The sequence below is a fragment of the Myiozetetes cayanensis genome, unplaced genomic scaffold (genome assembly GCF_022539395.1).
Source record: "Myiozetetes cayanensis isolate MyiCay16 unplaced genomic scaffold, myiCay2020 scf18, whole genome shotgun sequence".
NCBI lineage: Eukaryota > Metazoa > Chordata > Aves > Passeriformes > Tyrannidae > Myiozetetes > Myiozetetes cayanensis.
Window position 1 is genome coordinate 14,022,641 of NW_026087389.1, and position 25,462 is coordinate 14,048,102.

The 25,462-nt window shown below is 41.0% G+C and overlaps 1 protein-coding gene across 11 annotated transcripts in view; it reads right to left on the bottom strand.

Annotated features, from left to right (window-relative positions):
- The window catches only part of CACNA1D (calcium voltage-gated channel subunit alpha1 D), a 212,815-nt gene that overhangs the window by 147,661 nt on the left and 39,692 nt on the right, over nt 1-25,462 (bottom strand). For 10 of the 11 annotated variants that reach the window (XM_050313293.1, XM_050313295.1, XM_050313292.1 and 7 more), the window contains exons 1-3: nt 18,985-19,373; nt 16,565-16,883; nt 14,441-14,546 (exon numbers count right to left, since the gene is read on the bottom strand). In XM_050313293.1, coding sequence (XP_050169250.1) covers nt 14,441-14,546; nt 16,565-16,883; nt 18,985-19,021 — 462 coding nt within the window. In that variant the 5' untranslated portion in view covers nt 19,022-19,373. Of the gene's footprint in view, nt 1-14,440; nt 14,547-16,564; nt 16,884-18,984; nt 19,374-25,462 lie in introns of those variants that run through there. The other variant, XM_050313298.1, reaches the window with a different exon arrangement.

Sequence of the window (25,462 nt, forward strand, 5' to 3'; positions counted from 1 at the left end):
GAGGCCAGATTTAGCCCTCCAAACAAAGAATTTCTAAGCATGTCTTTGATTTTTGTTTTTCTCCTATGGTTTATCCGACAACGAAGGTCACAACAAAGCACAGAGTGCACATTTTACTGCTTATTACTGCCTGTACAAAATCACAGCTAGCAACTGTAAGCTAAAATATGTGATATTTTCCTTAACTCATGCACAGCTTGAATAGATATAGCACCAAGCTATCAAGTAATCATGGCATGTGTTAGCAGAAAATATAGCAGCGTTAACTATTACTGAAGTCGTGGGAAACCATTCACCCATTTTAATGTCTTCTGAAGTGTTATTATTTTCGTCATTGAAATATCACTACTTTTAAAAACCTGTTAGTATGGGTAGAAAAACTGTATTAGGAAAAGCTACGGAATAAAAATGTGCCAGAATCCAGCTATTTTGGTGGAGCGAAGATACACGCGACACATGGCTAACTTACAAATTAGGGAATCAATTCTCATAAACGTTTATCAACCCAAAAGCTCCTGACAGAGTAAATTCCACCATGAAGCCATGACATTTATCAAAAATTAATCCACTGTGATGTTTGCCTCTGATTTTTTCAGACAATTTCACTGTAACGTGTAACTTATTTATAGGTTTTCATAGATGAGTGAATTCCTCAATAATCTTCTGGGAGCCACAGCCTTGATTTAGCCTTTAGCCTTAGGAAGGAGTTAATCAAATGCATAAAAAAGTATCCATAATAGAGTTTATACTACAAAGGCAATATAAACTTAGGTAAGCTGCTTCTGATTTGAAAACAGGTACAGCAGTTGAATACACAGCTAGATACTTGAAGAGGCAGGTTCTGTGTAAGATCCCCACACTCCAGGCTTGGCTTAGAAAATGTGCTAATCCCTTGAGACTCTACATCCTACTCCAAGTTATAACAATTCTAACATTTCATTAATTACAATCTGAAAGCTGAAAACTTGTCTGCTCCATGGGAGTCAGGTATTTTGATGTGATCATAAGACCACAGCAGTTTATCACTCATTAGCTAAGTCATTATACTTCCAGTGTTTGTGCTTAACACTTCTCAACTGCAAGTAAAATGAAATTAAAACATGAGCAGCCATGAAAGAGGTGGCATGAGATGAGTCACCCTGTAACTGGGTTGTCTCAGAGCACCACCCAGTCACTTCTAATCAAGTCAATACACAAAGAGATGAAAAGACAGATCTCTGTTCAGTGTAAGGACACACAATTTTAAAATTTAAAACAAAATCAGTCTTAGCTTCTAGATAAAAAGGGAATCTTAAAATTCCCTTTTTAAGTCAAGATAAACATCTATAATTGCCCCATTTTCATTTTAGAGAAATAGATATTCCACCACAAACTTAAAAAATTCATGTAGTAACACTGAAATTCAAGGATTCGACTTCAAGGATTTTCTTTCATTCCAGTAGGACTTTAACACAAGAGTGAGGAAGCATTTGCAACTTTGCCAGTCTTTGCTAAAATACACAGTCAGAGCTTTTGTAGGGCACATCCTGAATTGTTTCTGTAAACAGTAACCTCATGGGCTTTAAACTCACAGGCCTTTTACTCGTCCTTAACCTCCCCACCCTCCCAACTTTTAGGGGAGAAAGGATAAAAAAACTTCCACTCTTACACCCTGAGATCTCCCTGTGCTGTCTCCACGTACTGTGCAGGGGTTACAAATTGTACAACGCAGGAAGAGCTGCTGTTCCGGGGTCACCTCGGCACGCTGAGCGCTGACCCCGTGCTGGAGTGCCTGGCACGCTGAATGCTGCCTGTCTGCTGAGGAAATGCCTCCTTCAGACAAATGTGAGCCTACAAATCCGCCCCTTGCCCAAGAAACCAAAGTATCTCTGTTATTAGTGACCTCTCTAATAGTCAGCAAGGAGCAGGCATCGGCATTATAGTCTGTAATTACAGACTCTGTGTGTGCAGACAATGACTATGAAGAGACATCCAAATCCTTTAAGTTCATTGATAGCTGATGAGGTTACCCATCAGTCCACAGCATTCAAGGTTTAGTTCTCAGAACAACAGATGAGTTTCCACTCCTTGTCAAGGCAAGAAGTACATTATTATGGTGAAAATATCAACTTGAAGCCTCCAATACCAGCTTTCTTCCCATGCAGAATGAGAAAAAGTGGAAGAAAGGAATGAGTAAACAACTAAGTGGAAAATAGTCTAAGTACCTGGACCTCTGGCACCTTAATTTGTCCTTCACACTTGCCAGGGACTTACTTTGAGATTACTTGCTAATAATAGGACTTGCTGTGTATCTCAAACACAAACTCTTCCAAATGCCATCCTGAAAACAAGAGTCTGATACAAGATACTGAAGTTTTGTGGAATAAAAACGGACAGACTCACTTGCATTTTAATATTTGAAGAAGATTTAAATAAGATTTCTGTGGGTTTACACTTTTTCTTCCACATCCTGCAAAAATGTGGTTTACACATCTGGTAGAAAAATTTCATAATCTCTTCTAGGGACTAAATCCTCTTCACATGATTTATATTTTCTGGCATGCACATGGGCACATAAGTTTGATCCTTTCTTTTCCCTGACTTACAAATGAAATTAAAAGAGCAAACAAAACATTCACCTCACAAAAACAAACAAGTTCTGCACACCAAAGACATCAGATCCAAAGACTGAGTTACTACATGTAAATTCTGTTCCTCATTAGAGACTAAATTCAAGTAACAATGTTAGTTCTGTACTTCTGTAAAAGCAAATTCAGAAGAATTTTATGTTTTTAGTAGCATTTCACAGTCACATATGAAAGAATGACAAGCTCCTTAATAAATAAACATTACTGTTTATGCTCCATCCATAGAAGTGCTCAAAGGGTAGGTTGGACAGGGCTTTGAGCAGCCTGGTCTAGTGAAAGATGCCCCTGTCCATGGCATGGGATTGGAACTCAAGGATCTTGAAGGTCCCTTCCAACCTAAGCCATTCAATGATTCTCTCCTTTTCTTGTTAAATGATGGAATGTGGAACTTAAACTAACATTTCTGAACACAAAATCTCGCTGTACAAAAAAGACCTTTGGTGGTCCTATTCCCACCAGCTGGACAGCTCCATGAGCATATCTGTGAACACTCAAAATGCCAGGCTTTCCTTTGCCATGTGCAATTTCTGCTGAATGGGACGTTGCCTGCCTTGGTTTCATTCACAGATCACCTGTTCAAGGAAATCACTCAACCTTCCCAACTAAACACTGAGGGGTGCTTGTGCTACTCATGTAACAAAGAGAGGCTTAACATTAGCATTTTCAGACACACACCAACACCGTATGGGAGCTTACTGTATCTTCTGAGACATCTAACATTAACTCCCCCAAATTTCCTGTCCTACTGCTGTTTACCTAAATGTCACTGCTTTTGCTGTATCACTATGGGAACAGTGGCTGTTCCTTCTGTTCTTATATTGCCACTACCAATCACTTTTTCTTCGCCAAAATTTGCTGCCAAAACACTCTGCGTACTCAAACTTAAAATACAGCCTCGAACAACAAAATTCTCCAGAAAGCACTCGCCAGAAATTCAGCCAAACCATTTCCAGATAAAGGCAAAGCAAGAAACTGCTTGAAGAGAACTCCCTGCATAGCACTCCACTTGCTGCTCACACAAACCCTATTCACCATATCCTTTTAAAGCAGAAAACTACTGTATAGGTGGGAAAATGAAATACTAAACATATAAATATCCTGTCCAAGAATACCAAGAAGTTAGGGACAAACTGAAACATTCAATGTTCACCCCAAAGTTCTTGGTCAGTGTTTTACCTACGTTCTCTTACCTTTTCCACTATGGCACCAAACAATTTTACTTTCTTAACCCACAAATTCAGTGTTCTTTTTAAAGCAGATAACCAGTTCTGTAAGCATGAGAGTTAACAAAGCCTCATCCCTACAGCCTGCCATTGCTTGAGTTTTGGTATGACATTTGGGCTCTTGTTGCAGCCTGCATTTAGGGGAGAGAGGGAATGCAAAGTTTCTCTCTTCCTGTTCTCAAAAGTCACATAAAAATAACTCAGAAATTTTTGTTTCTGCTTTATTTGGCTGAAATCAGATGCTTTCAGAAGCTGAAGCTGCAGCAGAACATGCAGCCCATGTATTTTTCATCCACATTGATAAACCCTCTCAGCCATGCATTGCTTAGGGAAAACAGATGTGAGAAGCAGTTGATTGTCTTCTACTACAGGAGACAAAGTCCTTTAAACAAGTCACAGGTCTAACCCATGCTGACAGACTAGGTCTGTGCATGCCCAGTCTACCTCTGCTCAATCTGCATTAACTATGGGTGTCAAGATTGCAAAGCCTCCAGGGTGTTTCCGAGTTCAGGGTAAGGTCTCCTTATTGCATTAGGAACACAGATGGCACACGTGCCTGGGCTTAAGGTGGGCTGGCACCAACACACCCGTGACACTGCAAACAAAACTGAGTGGTTAGCCAGCAAAATAACAGCCTCTGCTGAAGCCAGCTTTTAGGGAGTTTCAGTTAAATGAGATAATTTCATTATATTTGAGACAAAACCTAAAACGTTCAAAGTACCACTCAACGTGATACTAAAATACAAAGAAGCTTCCTGGTCCACACCTGTGCCTGGAGAATTCCAGCAGCTGAGGCACCTCCACAGGAGGCAAAGCCAGCTGCAGGCCAGTCCCAGAGACTTGGTAGCTGAAGCATTCATCTTTGCTCCAGGTTTCTATCAGAGCACAAAGAATAAGCATTATTTAATGCCATGACACTTTTAGGTACAGTTTGGTTAAACATTGTTCCTTCTTATCACTTTTTTTTTCCCCTTTTTTCTGAAGTCAGTGGTGTCAAGAGAGTAAGACCTTATTTTAATAAGCATACAAGAGATACATAATTTGGTAGGTTGCTTTCTTTCAGTTTTTTCCTTTACTATAGCAAGAAAGCATATAATTATCTAAATATCATTTCATGATGAATAACTGGCTTATGCCACACAGCATTGCCATGTGTTTTAAAGGACTCTGGATTAATACATGAAAAAAAAAAAGTAATGGCAATATAATAAATCCAACAGAGTGAAAACTGCACTAACAAAATGTCTGATAAACATAAGACAGCTTTGGGGTATTTGCTACTCAGCTCCTTGGAAGGATTGCATTTGTCTGATTAGCTGAGCCACAGAAGATGCCTCTTGCTGGAGGCTGCTGCACTCTGCAGCAACCCAGAAAAGTGTAATTATTAAACTACTGAACCTTATTAACAAACACTTCATATGTTCATATTCTTACACTGTAAAGAGGTTCCTGGCTCTCATGCTGCACGAGTGTAACCAGCTCTGTTTGCTCCTTTTTGCCACTGGATCTTCCACAAAATTTTACTGAAATGCAGCCTGGTAGCACATCAGATGTTCAGTGTGATCAAATTCAACATCCCACCTGTTTGTACCGTGAGAGGAGGACAACTGAAACACCTGGAGAAATGAGTCTTTGGGCTGAACTCCTTTCCTCAGTTAAGATACATCAAATCAATTAAGAAACATCATCTCTTCAGCTACATCCACCAACACTGACCACAGCCTGTACTATGTGATTTAGCACAGAAACAAACAGCAAGACTCAGATCCTTAATAATGGCATCATCCAAATGTATAATTCTACAAGATTTCAAACCACTAACAGCTCTCTACTGCCTTGAGTAACGATCACTATGAAAACCATCATAACAGCAGAGTTAAACATTGCCCAAACTTCCAGCCATGTATCTAAATTGAAAATACACTGGCATAACACCTTTTAATATTAAAAAAGTCTTGGTTCATAACTAAATAAATCCATGCAAATCAATCTGCTCATGACTTCAAAGTTCAATATTACTATCAATCCCTACAGACACTGAACAGACAAATTATGTATCCTCGTCAGCTATGCTGACATCACTGAAAATGTTACTTTTATAGTTAAATTATGAACATAAATCTCAAATCTTTAATTAAAGTTTTGTTTCAAATGCTGAAGTCAAGCACCTACATCTCTGAGAAGAATCACACTATTTAATTAAGGCATTCTTCAAGAAAAATGGAACTCTAAAAGCCCTGTTCTCCACAAAAAGTACTATGAAAACAACCAGAAGCTACAGTAGCTACTAATTGGTTTTTCCAAGTGAATTTTATACAAGCAGAAACTACACTTGTGGTCTCAGTCTCCTCTGAGGCAGGCGGGACGGGGGGGGGGAATATAATGATATTCAATTTGTAATTCATTAAATGAAAATTTTATTGTAAATGATTACACAATGACCAAAAGAAGGACAACAAATCCATGCTAATTAATATTCTCCCACTACCACTGTATATATTCATTTAACCTTTCTTCATGGCCCTTGCATGATTGCCCTGGAAAAGAAAAGTTTCATTTCATGACAGAAGGATAAACAAATCCAAATTCTTGCAAAATGAATGGTAAAGCAAATCACACATTCAATTAACCATGACCAAAACCAGTTTGTCATTAGAGCTCACCACATTAGAAAATACATTTCAGTTGATTTAACAGCTACACAAGTCTTTACAAGGACTCAAGGACTGCCTTTTGAAAGCACCCAAAAATTCCCCAATGCTGCTCAAATGAAGGAAGCTTTCACCAGCACTTGTAAAACCCAGGGATCCCAACCCCGTGGTGTTTCAAGGCACAGCAATGACACACAAACCATATTAAAAAACAAATACACAGTACTCAGTGTCTCTTATACTTCTGATGGGAAGTATCTTTTTAAAAAGATACACATTCTGCATAAACAAGAGTTTTAGAACAGGTTTTGCAGAGCAAATCCAAGAAATTTATGGCAGTCTGTGCTTGGTGTGGCACTGACACGCAGCAACATGGAAAGATCCTCAGTTCTGTGTGTTTTGAGTACAACTTTCAGAAACAATTTTCAGGGCTTCCTTTACACAGCAGCTACTGGCAAGGAATAAACCCATAATGAGTATTCTATTAAATGTACATGCTCAATATTGGGGTAAATGAGTAATTCACGTGGTTTACATAACCATCACTAAACTGGTTTTATAACCAGGACTGTTCATGGTTTTTTCAGAGCATTTAAAAATCAACTTTTATTCTATTCCCATAGTTTGTATGACAAGTACAAACTTCTCCCACTCAACTTAAACCCTCAATTTAGGTTTCAATTACAGTTATTTTAACATCAAATCTAACTACTTCCCCACTGACCACGCAACTGCTACGGTAACTAATACGATTATTCTGTGTATTTAATTTACTTTTATTATTTACTTATTTATTAAGTATGACCAGTCCATACTTAAGCATTTTGCAGGCATATCTTTATCAAGCAGGGAGTAAGGGAAAAGAAGGGTAGGCAATCACTGCTACCCACAGCACAATGAAACCAAAAGAAAAGGCTTTTTCTACCAGAGCAGCACCACTGTTTGGGAGACTTAATTTAGGCTATAATAGAAAGAACTCTTCCTGGTGTATGCTGTCTCTCCCTAGGCAATTTGCCAGTAATGCACTACCAGCAAATCTTTTTAAGGAGAGACAAGCCCTTAGTAGGAATTCCCCACAGGAACAAGCTTGCAACTTTGAACACGATAAAACCATTTCCTTTCAAATAGGAATGATTAAGTACATCTTTCTGTGAAGCCTTCTGGTTTGGACAACGGAGAAGCTCTCTCTTGCATTTAAAAAAAAAAAAAAAAGTGTTTTGTAGCGTCATTAACTGAAACACAAAGTTGTGGACCTTCTTCTCATACCCCTGTACTCCAAGCAGACATTTTAGTCTGGGCTGAAGTAACCAGATCTTCAGGATACACAGAACAGAGAAGAACAAGGACTTGACTGTGTTACTCCCAAACCTCTACAAACCCAAATGACCTTTCTACCAGTTGGAAATTGCCAGTCATTTTGACAATGTCCTTCTTTCAAGAACGTCCCTCTTCCTAAGCCAGAATGTAAAATAAAATTTCTGTTTCACTCACAACTACAAATAGACTTGACCCATGAAATTATGTTTATCAAGATTACTGGTGTAATGCAGAACAAACAGAATAAGCCCAGGAACTGACTGCAGGATAAAGTGGGAGTAAAACATTAAAAACTCAAAATTTTCATCTATTTTGCAGAGGTGTTCATTACAGCATAAAAGAAAAGTTTTCTGATTAAAACATCTGTGCTGATAAAAGTCAAAGCAATCCATAATTAGCTAAAGCATACTACTGGAAGTTTCAGGTTGTCAGAAATAAAGAAAAAAAAATTGAAATACGCAAATAGGTCTGAATATTACATTACAGTTTTTTAAATAATTCCCTTGCAGAAGTCTCATCTAATAAGAAATTCTTGCAGTTGCAAAGGTTACTTACTACGCACACTGTCTTGCCTAATAACCAAACAGCTTTACCGTGATAGATAAGGCAGGCTGCTCTAGCAGTTAAATAGTTATTTCAGGGTTTTTTGAATGAGAAAAATATATGACAGGGTAATACAGTACATTAAAAATAGCAGAAAAGAACGATCATTTGCATATGCATATAGACACAAAACTGATCCGAACCTCTTCGTTTTTAAGCCTGTGTGAAAAGTGACAGCTCCTAGCATTTGTGTGTTTGTGGTTTTTTTTTTTCAAAATTAAAGTGATTTTCTCACAGGCTCCTCCTGACTAGTCATACACAGAACTGTAAATACATTTCACTGACTGGAATTGATACACAACATAAAATTCCTGTAGAATATCAGATATAATACATCCTATATTTTTGAATCTTTTTTCAGATTAAACTCAATGACATTTTCTCTTAAAACAAATTCTTGTGCCTTTAGTGCAGGCACGAAGGTGCTTGGCTAAACAAATCATTGTAAAGTCTCCATCATGTTTTCCCTGCATACAAAGGGAAGTATTTTCAGCAGAGTCCAAATTATCTTGCACCTTTCCTGAAAAGTTTCCTTGGGTGACTTTTATGCCAGCTACACGTTTGGGGAGAGCATTAGCTAAGAACTCAAAGGTAGAAAAACATCAGAAACACAGTATCAAAAAGTTGCTTAAACAGGAAAATTTTCTGAGGGGAGAGAGATCAAGACCTCAAAGACTACTGAGATGAAGAAGTAAAACACCAAAACAGCAGATATACATTTAAGTCTTTCTAAAATACAACACAGAACACTTAGCACTTAAACAAAAATGTTTAATTATTTACTAAATGTGGTTTCAATTACTAAAATTCCACAACAATGTTTTCAGATAACCTCCATCTAGAGGACAACTGGGTGCAAGGCAAAAAACCATCAAACTTTTCAATGAATGGATTAATTAGTCATGTGGCCTTCCAACTGAATGAGTCAGAGTTGCTAATGAGATAAGGACAGGAAGCCTGACACCTCTAAGTCAAGAGTTCAACCGGTTCTTCTCAGAGTACTCTCCTGCTGTGCCCTAGATTGAAGGCACAACACTGGATTTCCTACTGCTGAAGAGACTGAAAGATCCACGTAAAGCTACTTACAGAGGAAATCTTTGCCTGAAAGTAGGACACAAACATTACCTCTCCGTAGCAGGTCCCCCACTATGGCTCTCCCAGTCCCAGCTGCCTGGGATAAAGAGGCATCCAGGACCTTCAGCACCTGACCTGCTCTGCAGGTACAGGCTGGAGGGGCCACCTTTCAACACAAAACCTCACTCAGAGGGTTCCCCACTGACAGTGGTAGCCAGACACGAGGCTGCAGAATCCTGCTATCAGAGGCATAGAGTCTTTAACATTAGGTTCCAGCCCTCTATGCATCAGGGGCAAGTTCTCTACTCACATGACTTTGCAATTGCCAATCTGCTGTAATTTATACAACTGAGTCTCCCAAAATGCACAGGCTGTCAATCTTCTTAAGTAGAACAGTGTCACCACTGAAAACCTTCAGGGTCTAGTCACAAGAGCTGCAGTACACCCCAAGCACACTCAACTCAAACTTCAGGGGCATAGCTTTCATCAGGTCTGGATGGATGTATGGATGCCACCTCATTGATTACATTTAATGGAATAACCAACAAAGGAATAACCAAGCATGTCTCGATCACAGCCAAAATTTAGACTTGTATTGTGCCAGTCTGCCTGCACATGGTAAAATAAGAAGCCCAGTGGCAGTCAGGCTGATGGGAAAGGCAGCAGGAGGCAAAGCACAGGAGAACACAACATGGTACAGCAGGATGATACCAGAAAGAAAAATTGAGGTGGGAGAGAGAGATAGAGCAAATCATTCTGCACAAAAGGACAAACAGAAGAGTAAACACAGAGGGAAGCCAGAGTGTAGAGGTAAAAGATAACAGGAAAGAAATGAGTGAGAAGTTAAAGACAAAAGACATGAAGGGAAATAACATACCATGGGGGGGGGGGGGAATACAGAAGAAACAGAAGAGAGATATATACAGGAAAACCTTTCTGACAGAAACTGCTTCTTAACAAGTTCAGACAAGAAACACTTCCAAAAGGAGAGCTGAATCAAGCATGGAAAGTTCAGATCAGCTGAAACTTCTGAAGAAACACATTAAAATACGAAGCAGTGAGCTAATGAGGTTTCCATCCCAAAGCACACTGTCCCTGCTCTGCTCTAAGAGAAAAATAACTTCTCTGGTTCAATACTAGTTTCACCCATCTAGTTGCAGAAGAACTGGGCCCACTTGGTAAGTATATTCACTTATTAGGGACCTAATTGTTAATGAAGTAGAATTGAGGATCAAGTTCAGTAACTGTTTTTAAAGCTCATCAGTCTATACTGCACTCTGAGCAGAACACAAACCCACTACTCCATTCAAAATACAGAAAAGCAGATCCCTTCTTCCTGCCTCTCCTGGAACACACCAGAGACACATCAAGGTGTTTTAGACAAACGATGAGATAAAACTGCCCACAGAACACAGGACTGTAACACTTGCCAAGTGGTCAAGATGAATTTAATCCTGCGCTTCTGCTTCATTTGAATGCATTGTTGTGAATCACTCACAACTAACTCTTCATTCTTCAGAGAGAACGAGTATGACCAGGAATGCCCTGAGTAAGAAGATCACTGTAGTGCACCTTCTGCTCTCAGAGAATGGCAAAAAGGCAAAACAGAAATCAGAGCTTGTCTACTTAGACAAAAAGACATGCTGAAAAAAAGCAATAATGAAAGGGACTCCTCTCCTACATCATCTGTGGTTACCACCCCCTTAATTTAGTCACCAATATAAGGAAAAAAACTTCTCACTTCCCTAAATTACCATCATTATCTCATAGCACGCAGCTGGCTCCATCACAAAAACATCAGTAATGACAACTCACAGATTAGCAAAGACAAGTGACCAATGCCAAAAGACAGCTGTCCCATCCTTGCACTTGGCTTGCACTGTCAGTAGTTTATAAACCACCTACTGTTCTAAAAACAAGCTGTGGAACCCTCTCACATACCTTTATCTTAAGACAATTAGGAGCAAAAATTGACTCACTTTCAAGAATGATACTCAAGATACAGCCCATTGTTAAGAAACATCTAAACATGCAAACATTTGATTTGCTATTTCTAAGACACATAGACCTGTTTCTTACAACTTTTGTTCTATTTTTTGTTGCTTTGTGATACAATTTATTTTGCCATTACTACTGTAACACACAACTGTGTTGGTCAGACACCACATGTTGAAACATTCATGACAAAGCAAGGCCAGGGCTCACTCACAGCTCAACCAGCAGTTGGGTGGTTGACACAGGGTCAGTGTTTCACTGCCTCAGTCACAGACTCAGAAATGGCCTCTCAGGTTTCTCTTACAAGTCTTGCAAATTCCATCCCACAAAAGCTGCCTTCCAACATCCCATCACAGAGAGGACTCAATACCTGCTCTGCACAGGCATCCTTGCATTGTGGGTGCCACAGCAAACTTGCCAGGGCCATAAGGAATGAACACCTCCCCTGCTCAAATTCCCCCACATGCAAACAGCCTTCTCACTAGCCCAAGAAAAGTTGGAAGAGTTTCCATTCCTAATTCCCACTCAAGAGTTCCACTGGTTTTTGCTCTCTTGTACCATTGCTTCCTCTTTCCACGGCTGATTACAAATTATGTATATTTTGTATTCACAGACAAACTCCACATGCATAAATACTTCATTTTTCTGTTTACAAATGAAAAAAATATGAGCCAGTTCAGCCAGCTGATGGAAAGCAATTAATCTATTCAACTCAATGAAGCAACATCGATTTACTCCCTGAGAACCAAGCCCTAGATCCCTATGCATCCCTATGCAAACTAAAATGTATGAAGATGAACTTGAATTAAAGCCAGAGTGGAGTAGTCTCCCAGCAAGATCAAACTGGAAACGTAAGCCTCAGGAAAGACATGTGTCTACTTGCAGGGGGCTAAAATTCCACCAAACCTATAAGATTCAGTGGTGATTTTTAAGATTTGGTCTGCTCTTTGGACCAGTATCACAAAAATATCTGAACATTATTAACAGAATAATCTCTACTTCCACTATAAGACACAGCCCTGTTTCTCAAGCCTATCTATACATCAAGCACCAGGAAATGCTCCAAGAGGTTCCCAAACACGCCTGAAGAATTCTAACTCAGCTCTTCTCTAACATTTCCTCACAGTACACTTGAATGCACATTAACAAATAAAACCAAGGCTGCTGGTTAATGTATTTCATAACAGAGAACCTTAGTTGTAAGAAAAGCCAATGCTGCCCATTCCAGAACTATTTATTTTATTAGATGGGGCACACAGGATGTATCTGTGTGTTCCCTCACTGGACTTAAATCTATTCCAGCACTCGCAAACACACTGTCACTATTAATTATTTGAGCAAACACAGCGGAACAACTGAACTTCAGTGCAAACAGGATGCCAATTTAAGTGACAATTTGAGATAGCTCAAGTGGCCAAGTGAACACTGGGCATGTTCAAGAACCCTTCTATTTAAAATGAGTAAGGATTAAGGATCTCTTATTAGCAAGGAAAAAAAAAAGTCATGTAATTTTATTTTTGCTTAGGCCAACATGGCCACAGTAGAATAAAAAAAAAAAATCAGGGATGAAGATGTCAATTTTGTTTTAAATACCAGCACATTTTAGACTTGAAATTGGGTCAGAAATACCAGACATGAACCTAAAAAACCTAGTGCTAAAAACATTTTTTAAAAATGATTAGCCTCTGACACAAGTAACTGCTTTACCCTTTTCAAGTAATGCTTTATGAAATTAGTTATTAGAGGATCTCTTGGTGGATTGACAGTTATGGAGATTTGTGCCCTCAATTTCTCAAGGGGAAAAAAAAAATAAGAAAGGAGAGAGAAAGACTGTTGGTTGGCTCAATACACAGCAGCATAACTCCTTCTTTACATTGACCTGAATTATTCTGCCTTTCATCAGCAGTTTTTATTGTCCATATTTGCTTTATCTTGATAAACAAAAAAATAATACATGAAATTGGTCATACATACGGAAGGATTACTTTTAGGAAAATAAACAAGCATCTAAACACCATAAATTACACAACGGTGTTCATAAAATAGAGTATCTCATAACAACCCTAATTTTCCAGGTAAATTAATCCAAAATTACCCACTTACTAGTATTCAATTCTGTATTGCATGAACCTCCTCTCATGTCCAAAAACAGTCACATGCAGATTTTGGGTGCACAGGACCACTGAACTCCACTATTTCAAAATGGAGTTTATTATAAACGATTAAATTACTGCAATGTAATTCAATATTACCCTTGAATGTGACAGCCTTTATAAGTTTTAATAGAGAACTGAAAAAAATTCGTTTCCACTACATATTTTCAATGGAAGAAATGCATCTCCAGACACACTTACTGCAGTACCATCCCTTTTTTGAAAGATCACTTATACCAGCACTGACTGCTTTGAAAACTCACACTGATCTTCCTGTCACTTTCAAATACCTGAATGTACAACTGCCCACCATCCCCTCCTTAAAAACTAAAATATCAAGTAAAATACACAGCCAAACACTACCATTAAAAACTGAAAACAGACTAGATAACACACTAGGAAAGCAGCAAACCTTCAGAAGGTCTGAAACAAGTGTCAGTAACAGTAACAGCTGGTAAATACACTTAATCAATATAAGCAATAAAACCACAAATTAAAGGTTTTATACCACACAAATATACACATATACACAGCATAATATTAATGTACATTTCCCTCCAAAGGATTTCACTGCTGAAAAACTCATTTTAAACAATTACATAAGGAAGCACACCCTAACACTGAAAGAAAAAAACCACAGAGCAATTCCATATACATTTTGTAGTATCACTATATACCAATTTTTTTACACTGAAAGTACCTCTACTTATTGCAGTCTCAAATACTAGCAGCTAATCACAACCACCAAATTAAAAGCATAGCAAACAAACACAAAATTAAAATTCAAGAGTACTTACCAAATTATGATTAGTTGAATTAGAATCATCTTCTGGGAATGGGATGTAAACAGCTAAGGCCACACAATTGGCAAAAATAGACAGTAGTATAAATATGTCAAATGGTCTGGAAAATCTCGTCAAGGAATTCATGAATTATGAGTATCTACAAACTTTTAAGTCTAGTTCTCCTTTCAGCATCAACAATTGTAAAACAAGTCTTACTTTAAGGCAATCTTTTGACTGATAACTATGACAAATACTTCATCACCTTCAGTTATAGCACTATATATACCATATGATTTTCCATCACAATGATCTTTCAACGTCCTCTTCCCTTTTGAGAAGAGTGAAAACTATTACTCATCCTGCCACAGAGCACTTTATATTAAATTCCAAAGACGAATGTAATTATCCACTCTTAAATCAATATGTGGGTCATCACGATGGGCAAGGAATAATCATGGAGCTGTTCTGTCCTCACATACTTACAAAGAGCTCATTAATATTAAATAGAAATATGTTTGCCCAAAGGAGGAAAATAATTTGGGATATAGTTCATAGCAGGATATCAGAAAGATTGCCAGAAAACCACGACTATTTCCCTGTATGAGCCCTGGGAAGCTGTGCAGTCAAGGCAGGGAAATTCTGAGCCCCTCCATGTCTCCAACAACTGGATTCCTAAATAATTTTGCTTTGCATCCTTTCCTCTATTTGAGGCACAGCTTCCTGATATGTTTCCACAAGAGGCCCATAAAAGACTGGTGAAGATTTGCTAAATTTTCTTTGTTGGTCTACAAAAAGTTTGTCACCTTGAGGGCCAAGATTATGTCTCCAAAGCCTATCAACATCAACAGCTGTTACACTGTGTACCAAATAAAGTTACACACACATCTTAACACTCAGCATTTTCCACACTGAAATAAGCAATTGATACCAGCACAAGACTGACAACCTTGTTTTATGATGTGGTGCTACTGGGACAAATTCTCGCTGAGTTATTCCACTCTAGATCCATAGTAATTTCATTTACCTGACCTTAGCCAAGGAGAGGCCAATTTACTGAAATTACTTGGACTTCTACCAGTTTAAATGAAAGAAGAATCCATTTCACTATCTTTAATTTACAATTGAATTCTGTTCAAAGAATTGAAAAACAAAACCCTATAAATGAGTAACAGCTCTTATTGCCAGGTTGGCTGTTCTGTTTATAGTAACAAAATGAGTTTTACCTCAGTAATCTACTCTCTTGAACAGCTGTTTCCCATTACAGAGATGTTACCATGGCTAATAGGCTAACATTTTTCTCCTGGTACCTTGGCAGAACTATTTTCTATTTCAAACCTGTTCTTGGTAATTAAATAATATAGCAAATCAGCATGCTCTCAGTTCTGCCAGAGAAATCCGAATATTTCCACATCCTGAGCAGTGAACTAAAGAGAAAACAACCCCTCTTAGCACCACGAATACAGGCCAGTATCTCTGATCTCCTCTCTAGACATACATCCTTCCAAATATGTTTGGAGGCAGACATATGTTGTAAAAGCTCAGATTAATACAGTTCAGACACTTGTGTGTACTTAGAGTGATTCCTTGGCTTAAGTAAAAATCTTCCCTACATTTAGTACCTGGAAAAACAATCTCTTTATAATTATCTCTTTATATTTCTATATTTGACCCATTTGCCCTAATGGCAATACACCAATTTGCAATATGGAAGACACAGGTTTGATATCTTCAATAATCTCCCAGTTAGCACTGCCAGCTCCACTCATATCCATTCAACCTTGTTTGGAAGGGTGAAAAATGCAATACAGATATTTGCTGGAATACAATGTAAGCTTGAAAATGTTCCCCCATCTCCTCCCAAGAAAAAAAACAAAAACAAAACAACAACGAACAACTAAGAGGTTTCTCTGACTCCGAGTTACTCACTTCAGTAAAATGATATTGTGTCATTACGACACAAGAGGCCACCTTTAACAGTAACGGAAGCAAAACTGACCATCAACACTGACAGTTACCCACACATGCAAGTGAGCTAATGTTAATTGTAATGTTCTAAGAGATGCTGTAAAAAAGTCCCCTCCATACAATCAGAAAACATAAGAGAATTATAAAAAAATAAACTGCAGCAAAGGATACTTCCATTCTACTAGACTAATGCAGGCTCTTCGTATTGGGTTGTTGAGGGATAAACAGAAAAGGGCACGGGGTGGCCGACTATTAGACGTATTACCCTGTTTTTTGCTCTTGGCATATTGCTGGCGTTTTCTTTGGGACAGAGATCCTACAGGCTGGGCTGTGGTGGTACTCATGTTCTGGGCAGCCTTTGCTTGTCTAGCAGCATCGATTGCAGCTTGCCAAGATAGAACAGTTTGCTTGGACGGTGCTGAACTGTTTGACTGAATAGCTGGTCCGTCACCAGGGAGAGGAATTCTGGTGCTACTTGCATAGTTCACCTCTGTGGGACAAGAGAAAAAAAGTACTTGGTTATAATTCTTTATGCCAGAATGGGTCCCAATATTCCTGACTGCCTCTTGAGGATGTGATGCTTCCATTGGACGTGCAGACATACAGACATGTGCACACACTTGTGCTGTGGTAGATGCAATTGTGGTCACCAATCAGTATTGTAACTTCAGGTTTAATGTAAGCATCAAGACAAACACTCCTCATGTTGATTCTTCCACTTCACACATCTTTTCCTAACTGGATGGCAGCTTTCCTGCCCTACTGGGTTTTTTTTCAGGAAAACATACCTACTCCTTAAGATCAACTTTGCTGTAGCACCTTAGCATTTACTACTTTCTCAATTCCTTTTGGTCAAAAAGAGTAGCTGCTTAAAATTCTTACACATTGTTCAATTAAGACCAACAATCAAGGAGGGGTGGGGTGTGTGTGTGGGGGGGGTCCTGTAAGCAAGTTAAATCTTGTCCTGTTCTGTATTTTCAAAGAAAAATGCATGGATGCCTCCCACGAGCAAAAACCCAACGTTGTCTGCAATGAACGTGTTCATAAAGCTCTGCTATCTTTCACACTAGAAAATTACAACCGTCTACCCACTGTTAAAGGACGGAGTTTGGTTTTGTTAAATCACAAGGATTTAAAAAAATAAACTGCACCTTCCAAATAATAATCGAGACCTCTTTATGCAGATGACAGCAAAGAGGCAAAACACCACCTCCTTGCAAGGATCCTTCCTCGCGAGCTCTTTGACTAGCGCAACAGTCTACTCCTACATGCACCTGTAGGAAGGAGAGGCTCCTGAGTGAGATTCAAAACTTGAAGATGCCTGGGTGGGAAAAAAATGGAGGAACGGCACAATATACGTGCCGGGAATTCGGGCTGGCAGGCGGGATGAATGTGAAACGGATCTACCCAGGCAGAGAAGGAAAACAGCTCCCAGGCGATCGCTGCTCGTCAAGGAGAGGAGAGGAGAGGCACGGGAGACACAGCCCTGCTGCTCTAGACGTGGGGAACAGACCACGGGAGCGCCGGGAAGGCGCGTGGATGCGGCCGAGGCCGGCCCGGCCCCCGCTCCAGGGGCGAGGGGAGGCGGGAGCCATAAGATGGCTCCCCGGGATGGCGGCGGGGAGTGGGGGGGTCACGGCGAGGTGCCCACGGAGATGCCGCGGGGAGCGGCACCGGCGCGGCGAGCGCTGGCCAGCGGCGAGCGGCGGCGCATCAACAGCTGGGTGACACGGGGGGCAGAGCCGCCGCGGGGGCAAAGGTGGGAAATCTACCTCCAGCATCTTCCCAAAGCATCCCTTCTACCCTCCTCCTCCTTTTTTCTTTTTCCAGATATAAAAGCAATGGCACAGCCATCTCCCCCGCCTTCCGCCTGCCCTTTGGGATGCCATGAAACGTGGCTCGGCGCAAATAAACCACCCACCCACCCATCTATCTATACATCCATCGTCTTTTTCAAGGGATGCTCGAAAGGGAAACAAAGCCCGGGTGCCTGCGTTTTCCTCGGGGGCAACACAAACTTGCAGCTGATTGAGGAGGGAGGAATCATTTATAAACAGTGGGGGCTGTGGCAGCGCCGGAGCCCGTCGGCGGAGCGGATTAGCGCCGCGGAGCCGCGCGTCTCGCCCCCGTGCGCCCCGCCGGGCAGGGGCCGAGCGCATCGCACCCACCGCCCTGCCCTCGGACCCCGCTGCCCTCTCGCCCGGCGCGGGGCAACCCCCGGGAGCCGCATCCCCGGACAGGTTCATCCACAATTGCACAAGTGAGAGGCAAACGCAGATCCAGCTGTGTCCTCTCCCGGCTGGTATTAATGGCCCCAGGACAAGAGACAGAGGCGCATAAATCCACTCGCACGTTGGTCACACGCCGAGGGCAGCACCTTAACCCGCCTTCGCCTCGTCCTCTGCCCTTCCCGGTCCCTCCGCGAACACAGCCGCTCATTCCTTTCCCAACCCAAATCTACCCCATCCTCAACCCCTTCCCTAATCCCCCCCAATCCTCGATTTCCAAATCCCTCATAAATCCTCCCCCGCCCCCTCACTCCCTTCAGCCCCAAGCACACCGCTGCCCTTGGTGGGCACCCCGGCTCTTACCTTCTGGGTGCTGCTCGGGCTGCTGCTGCTGGTGCATTTTTCTCACTTTCTCCAGCGTGTGAGAGGAAAACGAAAAACAAAAAAGGGCAGAGACGCCCCCCAACCCCACCCCGAGCCAGGTGCGCGCTGCCCCTGCGGCACCCGCTACCCGACCCCCATGGTAGTGACTAGAGACGTGCGAGGGGCTGCTGCTGCTCCTCCTCCTCCTGCCGCTGCTGCTTCGCCGCTGCCAAATCCCTCAGAGTTTGGGCCAACATGACACTCACATCCGGGTGACACGGGATCTCTCCATCCCTAGCAACCCGGCTGCCGCTGCCTCCGCCGCCGCCTGCTCCTCGGTACCCCTCCTGCCGCTGCTGCCTCGCTTCCCGGTCCCCCTCCTCCTGCCGCCGCCCGCTCCGCCTCGGTCCCCCTCCTCCTGCCGCTGCTGCCGCCGCCCGCCCGCTCGCAGTCCCCCTCCTCCCGCCGCCGCGGGGTTTAACTCCCTCGCTGCTGCCGCCGCCACCGCCACCTGCTGCTGCTGCCGCTCGGCCGGGCCGGGCGGGGGCGCGGAGCCGCTCTCGGACCGCCCGCAGCTCCGGCACCGCAAACAGACCCGCGCCCGCCGCCGCCTTAACCCGCTCGCCGCCGGCCGCGCTCCCGCCGCGCCCCGTCCCGCCCTCCGCCCCGGGCAGGTGCGGGAGGAGCTCCCGCGGCACCGACTGGGAGGCAGCGCGTTCATCTCCCCGCTCTGGACAGCTCACGGCTCACCTGTCCGCCCCCTCTGCCCTCATCTCCAGGGAGACTCCCCCCCAGTTACCCATCCCAACCCCGAGCTCTCCGCTGACCTGTTGAAATGCCGTCATTCTGGCTCTAAGCTAACGCCGAGGCTTTCAAGGTTTACCCAAATAAATTATTTGGGCTTTGAAATGAATGAATTCTGACGTTACTTTCCATTGCAGAGAATTGCACGTTCGTTTAAGGTTTTGTCTCGTTAGTGCTGAAACCACCCCAGAAGTGCCGTGTATCGACGCACGTGGCTGAGGGGCCGTGAGGAAACTCGGGACAGCTGCCTTCAGTTATGGCAAGGCAGTGTTTCGATCACTACGAAAATAATTAATTAAATACAGTAAGAATTATGGACATACAAATTCAAAACAGAAATGATGCTCCAAAATTACAGTTTGTTGTCTCTGCAATGAACTTTTTTCCATATTTGTAAAGACTATTGCATGATTATTTTTTAACGAGCCACGGTCACACCCAAAGGGTTTGAACCTTTATCTTTGACAAAGGTAGTATTTTGTTAAGAAAACATTTCTACCATCCCTTTCCTCTGCCACTTCCTTATTCATGTCCCTATCCGCTCTTTGAACCATACTTCATCCACAACTATCTCCATCTAATTAATAATAAATAACATCTACAGACAGTAATGAGAAGAAGAGCAATAAAAGCTTAATACCTCTGATATTCTCCAGGGACTCGGTGAAGAATGCCCAGCCTCCAGCTTTATGAGAAGCACTCTGTTAGGTGGAACTATCCCTTTTGGCTTTACCTTTGTTAATTAATGGATTTAAAAAAAAAAAATTAACAGCAACGCTGATTTGAAGGGCAATGCTCTACAAAGAGAACTAACACTCCTTGACCTGCAGTTCGGTGCTCCCTCTTTTATAATCTTCTGACCTGATGGGCTCAGATGTTGGAGGTTTGGTTTAATTGGGAAGGCACCACACCCTGTTCACAGGTGTCATTACAGAGCAGGTGTTTCCAGATTAAATAGTCTACTATGTACTATGTACTTGCCTCCAATGTCCACAAAAGCACTTCTTTTCTCAACAGTCAGATATTTAGGTGTCAAAAATGCTTGGTAGATTTTCAAAAAGTGTCTAAATCAAGCCTAGTTGCCTAACAACCACTGCAGGCACTGAAGGAGGCACCTAATGTGCTCAGCACGCAGTACCTTGGCAGAGCTGGACTCCAGCATCCAAATAATTTTTTTTAAATGAGGCTTGTGAAGTTAAGCACTGAGGCACTATTGGGAAAATTATATCTAATAAGGCCTGGCTCTAACACAAGCAAAAAAGCACCTCACAGAAAAGGGACAATGTTTCATAAATTTCCCGGATTTTTGCCTCACCAAAACCTATTTTCTAACCCCCAATCCTTACAATGGACCACAGCAATATGTACTTGGAATATGTACTGAAATATGCTGTACACGGCAATATGTATTCGGAAGCTACCGAAATACTCCTCAAAACCAAACTTCATAAGCCTCCCAATAAAACCATGAAACAGAGAAAAAAAAAAATTCATGTTTTGTGCAAACCAACAGCATATGGTTGTGCATATTTCAAAAGCTAACTCTCCTTTTATTACTAGTTCAAATTCCCTACTATATTTTCAAAATCATAATTAGTGTTAAAAAAGAAAGTCCTTTCAGAAAGTTTTGAGAAAGTATTCAAGAACAGTGATAGTCTTTAGTCACAAAAGCGTTAATTACTGAAGCCATCAATTCTCCTGTGAACAGCTGTTTTCCCTTCTTCTAAATACTTGTGTCTAATCATTTTGCTAAAATTGCATCAATTTTCTGTCACTTTGATATCACTCATTCCTGAATGAAATAGCCAGCATTCTGTGGACATTTTAGAATGTGTCCCAGCTACCATAGTAAGTGGTGACATTTTGAATGGAAACAACCATTGCTCAGAGAAGACGGAAATATGGATGTCCCCATCTGTCATACCTCTCTACCACACCATATCCAGTGTCCTTCCCTTCTATGTTATAGAATGGTAGAGCAGGGAAAACATACATTTAATATTATCACACAATTCTTGCAGATTTGCCACGAAATTATTATCATTTCCCTCTCAATAACATTTATTGCTTCTCAGGGATTTATTCTCTGTAAGGAAAAGAGGCGGCCGAAGAAACAGCCTCTCATGGACATCATGGGAGCAGAGCCCATTAGGAATTTCAGGGTGCTGTGCAGAAGGATAAACCAAAACTTCAGCCACGATGAACTTGTGGAGTGGAGCACAGCAATCCTGTGCAGCGGATCATAGCAGGAAGAAGGAATAAATCCAATTGCAATGCATGTGGGAGGAACTTACGTAACAAATACGTAATTTTATAAAAAATGGGAAGCTACAGAACCAGCCTAGTCCTCAGCAAGGCAGGGATTCTCACTCAGGCGGGTTAATCCATTATTAATTCTAATAGTCCAGCTGAAGTTATTACTATGCTAATATATACTAAACTATTACTATCCTTATTCATGGGAGGAATATTTTAATGAAGGATGGTTATGTTGCAAACAAGGACTTGCAGGATTCGTTCTCATCCATGTTATGTATTTCCTTTTCATTTTGGATATATTTTCAGGTGCCTTCCTCTTTTCCTTGCCTAAAGACTTTACTTTCATTCTTCTCATCTGAAGTGTGGTAGAGCTACAGTTTGTGTTAGAATTTTTATCTAAAAAAGAACATAATGAAATTTAAATGTCTGTATATTGTTTATGCCAGATCAATGAATATCATCTTTCTGATGTCACTATGAATAAGGGTGACTCTTTAAAGAACTTAAAATAGCACTTTGTTATTGTGGATGTAGTTTATATAGACAAATATAAACTGTGCATACTTCTGAAAACTCATTAACTGGGAACTCAGAAATAGATAAGACTATGTATAAATGGATTTTAAAATACATTAATCCACAATAGAATAAAAGTGATGAGAGGGAGGCTTAATTGTCTGTATTATTGACCATATCCACGCCTGAGATTTAATAGGTAAAAGAACTTCCAAGAGATAGAACACTGAATTTTTATTTGTCCTCTGCAAGAATAGTCTCTTATGGTTTTGCACCAGGTTTTTTATTAATTTGCATGAGCCAAGTAACTAATACTAAGCATAGTTTTGATTTTCTTCTCCCCTATATAATGCTTGAAAAAAAATTCAAGATACAAGAAACCTACCACACTGAGGTCTTGCCATGTAATCATTTGCATGTCAGCTCACCAAAATTACAAATTTTTGAAAGCTGAATGTAAATGAAGTGAGTAACACTACTTCAGTACTTAGCTGTACATTTTGTGAAAACAATCTCATTGTGAAAACTTATACAAAACCAGGGAGGGCGGGAGGAGGAGGCAGAGAAGGAGGGAAGGCAGCAGGGTGCACAGGCAATGCTCTTTTCATTTGTTTGGCTGAGCGACAGCTTCAAGTATATCTCAGATTGCCTGTGTATTAAAGAAGTGGGTGATGCTCTCCAGTATTGCTTACCAACTCAACAGAAGTCCTCATTTATTTTCCCATCCTCTCAACTTTATATAATGGTACCCAGATAGCGAGGAACAACTGCAAACATGATTTTGAATTGAACACTTTCTTGTCTGTATCTGCAACTATATTTTTCATTATCTCTATATGCAAGTATAAACAATGTAATCTGCTCTGCACATACTGGAAATATGTTAAATTTAAAATCCAGTTGGACTTTTTCAAAACAAATTACTAAGAATGTAATGAAATGTGTTTTCCTGACTAATTAGATTCTTTGGCTTTCTGTGGCTTCAATTAGGATGCTATTACTCAGCAACACAGTTTATATTCTTCCAGCAGTTCCCTTTCCTAGCTGTAGTTCTTCACTATTTTCAGTGTTTACCATATCTTTTCACCAACTTGCTTTGGCTGAAAATACAGCCAATTAAAAGTTACTGGATATTCTGTTGTTCTTTATCTCAAAGCTTCCTTTCTCAGTAGTCAAAACTCAAGAAATAATCTCTTCCTTGTTCCCCTCTGATCTAAAATCATGGATTGTCTTCATATTTTTCTCCAGTGATCCCCTGTTATTAATAAATCCTTTCCAACACATGTGTTATCCACCTTCCTAGAGCTCTTGCACACCCACGCCAGTCTCAGTCATTTGGGGCCCAAGGGATTTGGCTTTGGTGGGCACCAGACTGGGTTTCTGGCCAGAAATTATTTCCAACTATATTACTGTGCTAGCAAGGTGAATTGAAGTGGTGACAGCAGGACTACATCACCTTAAATTTAGAGTATCCATATTTAGGATAGAAAATATTTAAACTGTTGACTGCAGGAACACATTTCAAACTGTCATTTAAGTAGATTCAAAATTTTCTCTCAAGAGTTTCATCTCTATTTTTAGTGCTCGGTAGAATGATGATTTCACAGATGGGCAACATAGCCAGCTACCAAAAAAATTCCACTACACATAATTGTGCTTGAAAATGTCACAGTAAAATGGATGGATGACTCACAGTATCAGCACATGTGCCTCATGCAAACAAATAACTTTTATAAATACGAGCCACACTCCAGTCTCTGCAGAATGTTCTGCTGGTGGCTTGTGATGGAGTTTCAAAACCCCGCACCGGAGGCTGGAAGACTTCTAAAAACTGCACAGACTTTAGACAGGCAAACACGGCTGTGTGGGGGCTCTCCCACGGCGGCTGCGGGAGACAAGAGCCAGGCGGCGGCAGAGGGGGTCCCACAGCACCAAGTGGGAATTCCAGCCCCACGAGCATCTCCCACCGCACCCCGTGGGAGCTACCCCGGGTGCTGCTTCCAAGGGGAGCCCAACCCAAATGAAAACACGCCCTCGGGCAAGAGTCCTTGCTCTTCCCACAGAGCCCTTTGATTTCTCCCGGAAAGCCCAAATGTGTCCTTTCAAATGTAAACTTACTTTGCGCTTTTAAACCAACTCGTTCTGCTGTGCTATCTGAAAGCGCTTTTGCCAGAACAAGGGAAATTCATTAGCTCTGTATTAAATATTAACAAACTGGCACAGATATTAGGGAATATGTACAAAAATCCATGGGGTTTTACATATAGCAGAGTACAGAGTGAAATCAAATTCTCAGTTACTAATCAAATTGTTCAGTTACTAAACAAAACACATCATTTGGGATTCAAAAAACATTTCTCTCTTGGCACATCCAGGAAACTTGAATTTAGCAAATTTCTGTGTAGAATCTTTCCCAAACAGATTTTTAAAATTACTATGTTCCTTGTCATAAGCAGCTCTTGAAGAAGATTACAGCTGCACAGTTGGGCACACCAAGGTCAAGAAATGTCCTACTTCATTCTGGGGCTGTATCATGACACAGTTTCACATGATCCATTCTTCCTCTTACAGGAATACACACTATTTCAGTGTGTGAGACAGCCCACACTTACAGCAAGAAACTAAAGGTAAATATTTATATTTATCTTTTCAACCAGTTAATTAATTTGTGTATTCAGCGATGGCAGCAATGGATATGACACAAAAAGTATTCCAAACTTGTTTTGTTGGAAGGCAATTTCGTACTGCAGCAAAAGCATGCAGGATTTGCCCTTACCTGTTTCACAAGCAGTAGGTCTAGGTAGGCACAAACTACTTTTAGAGTAAGTACGAGCTAACAACAAGTGTAAGAAGAAAGATTCCTCCCTGTGCTAATTGGTACCTGCTGGAGAAAATGTAG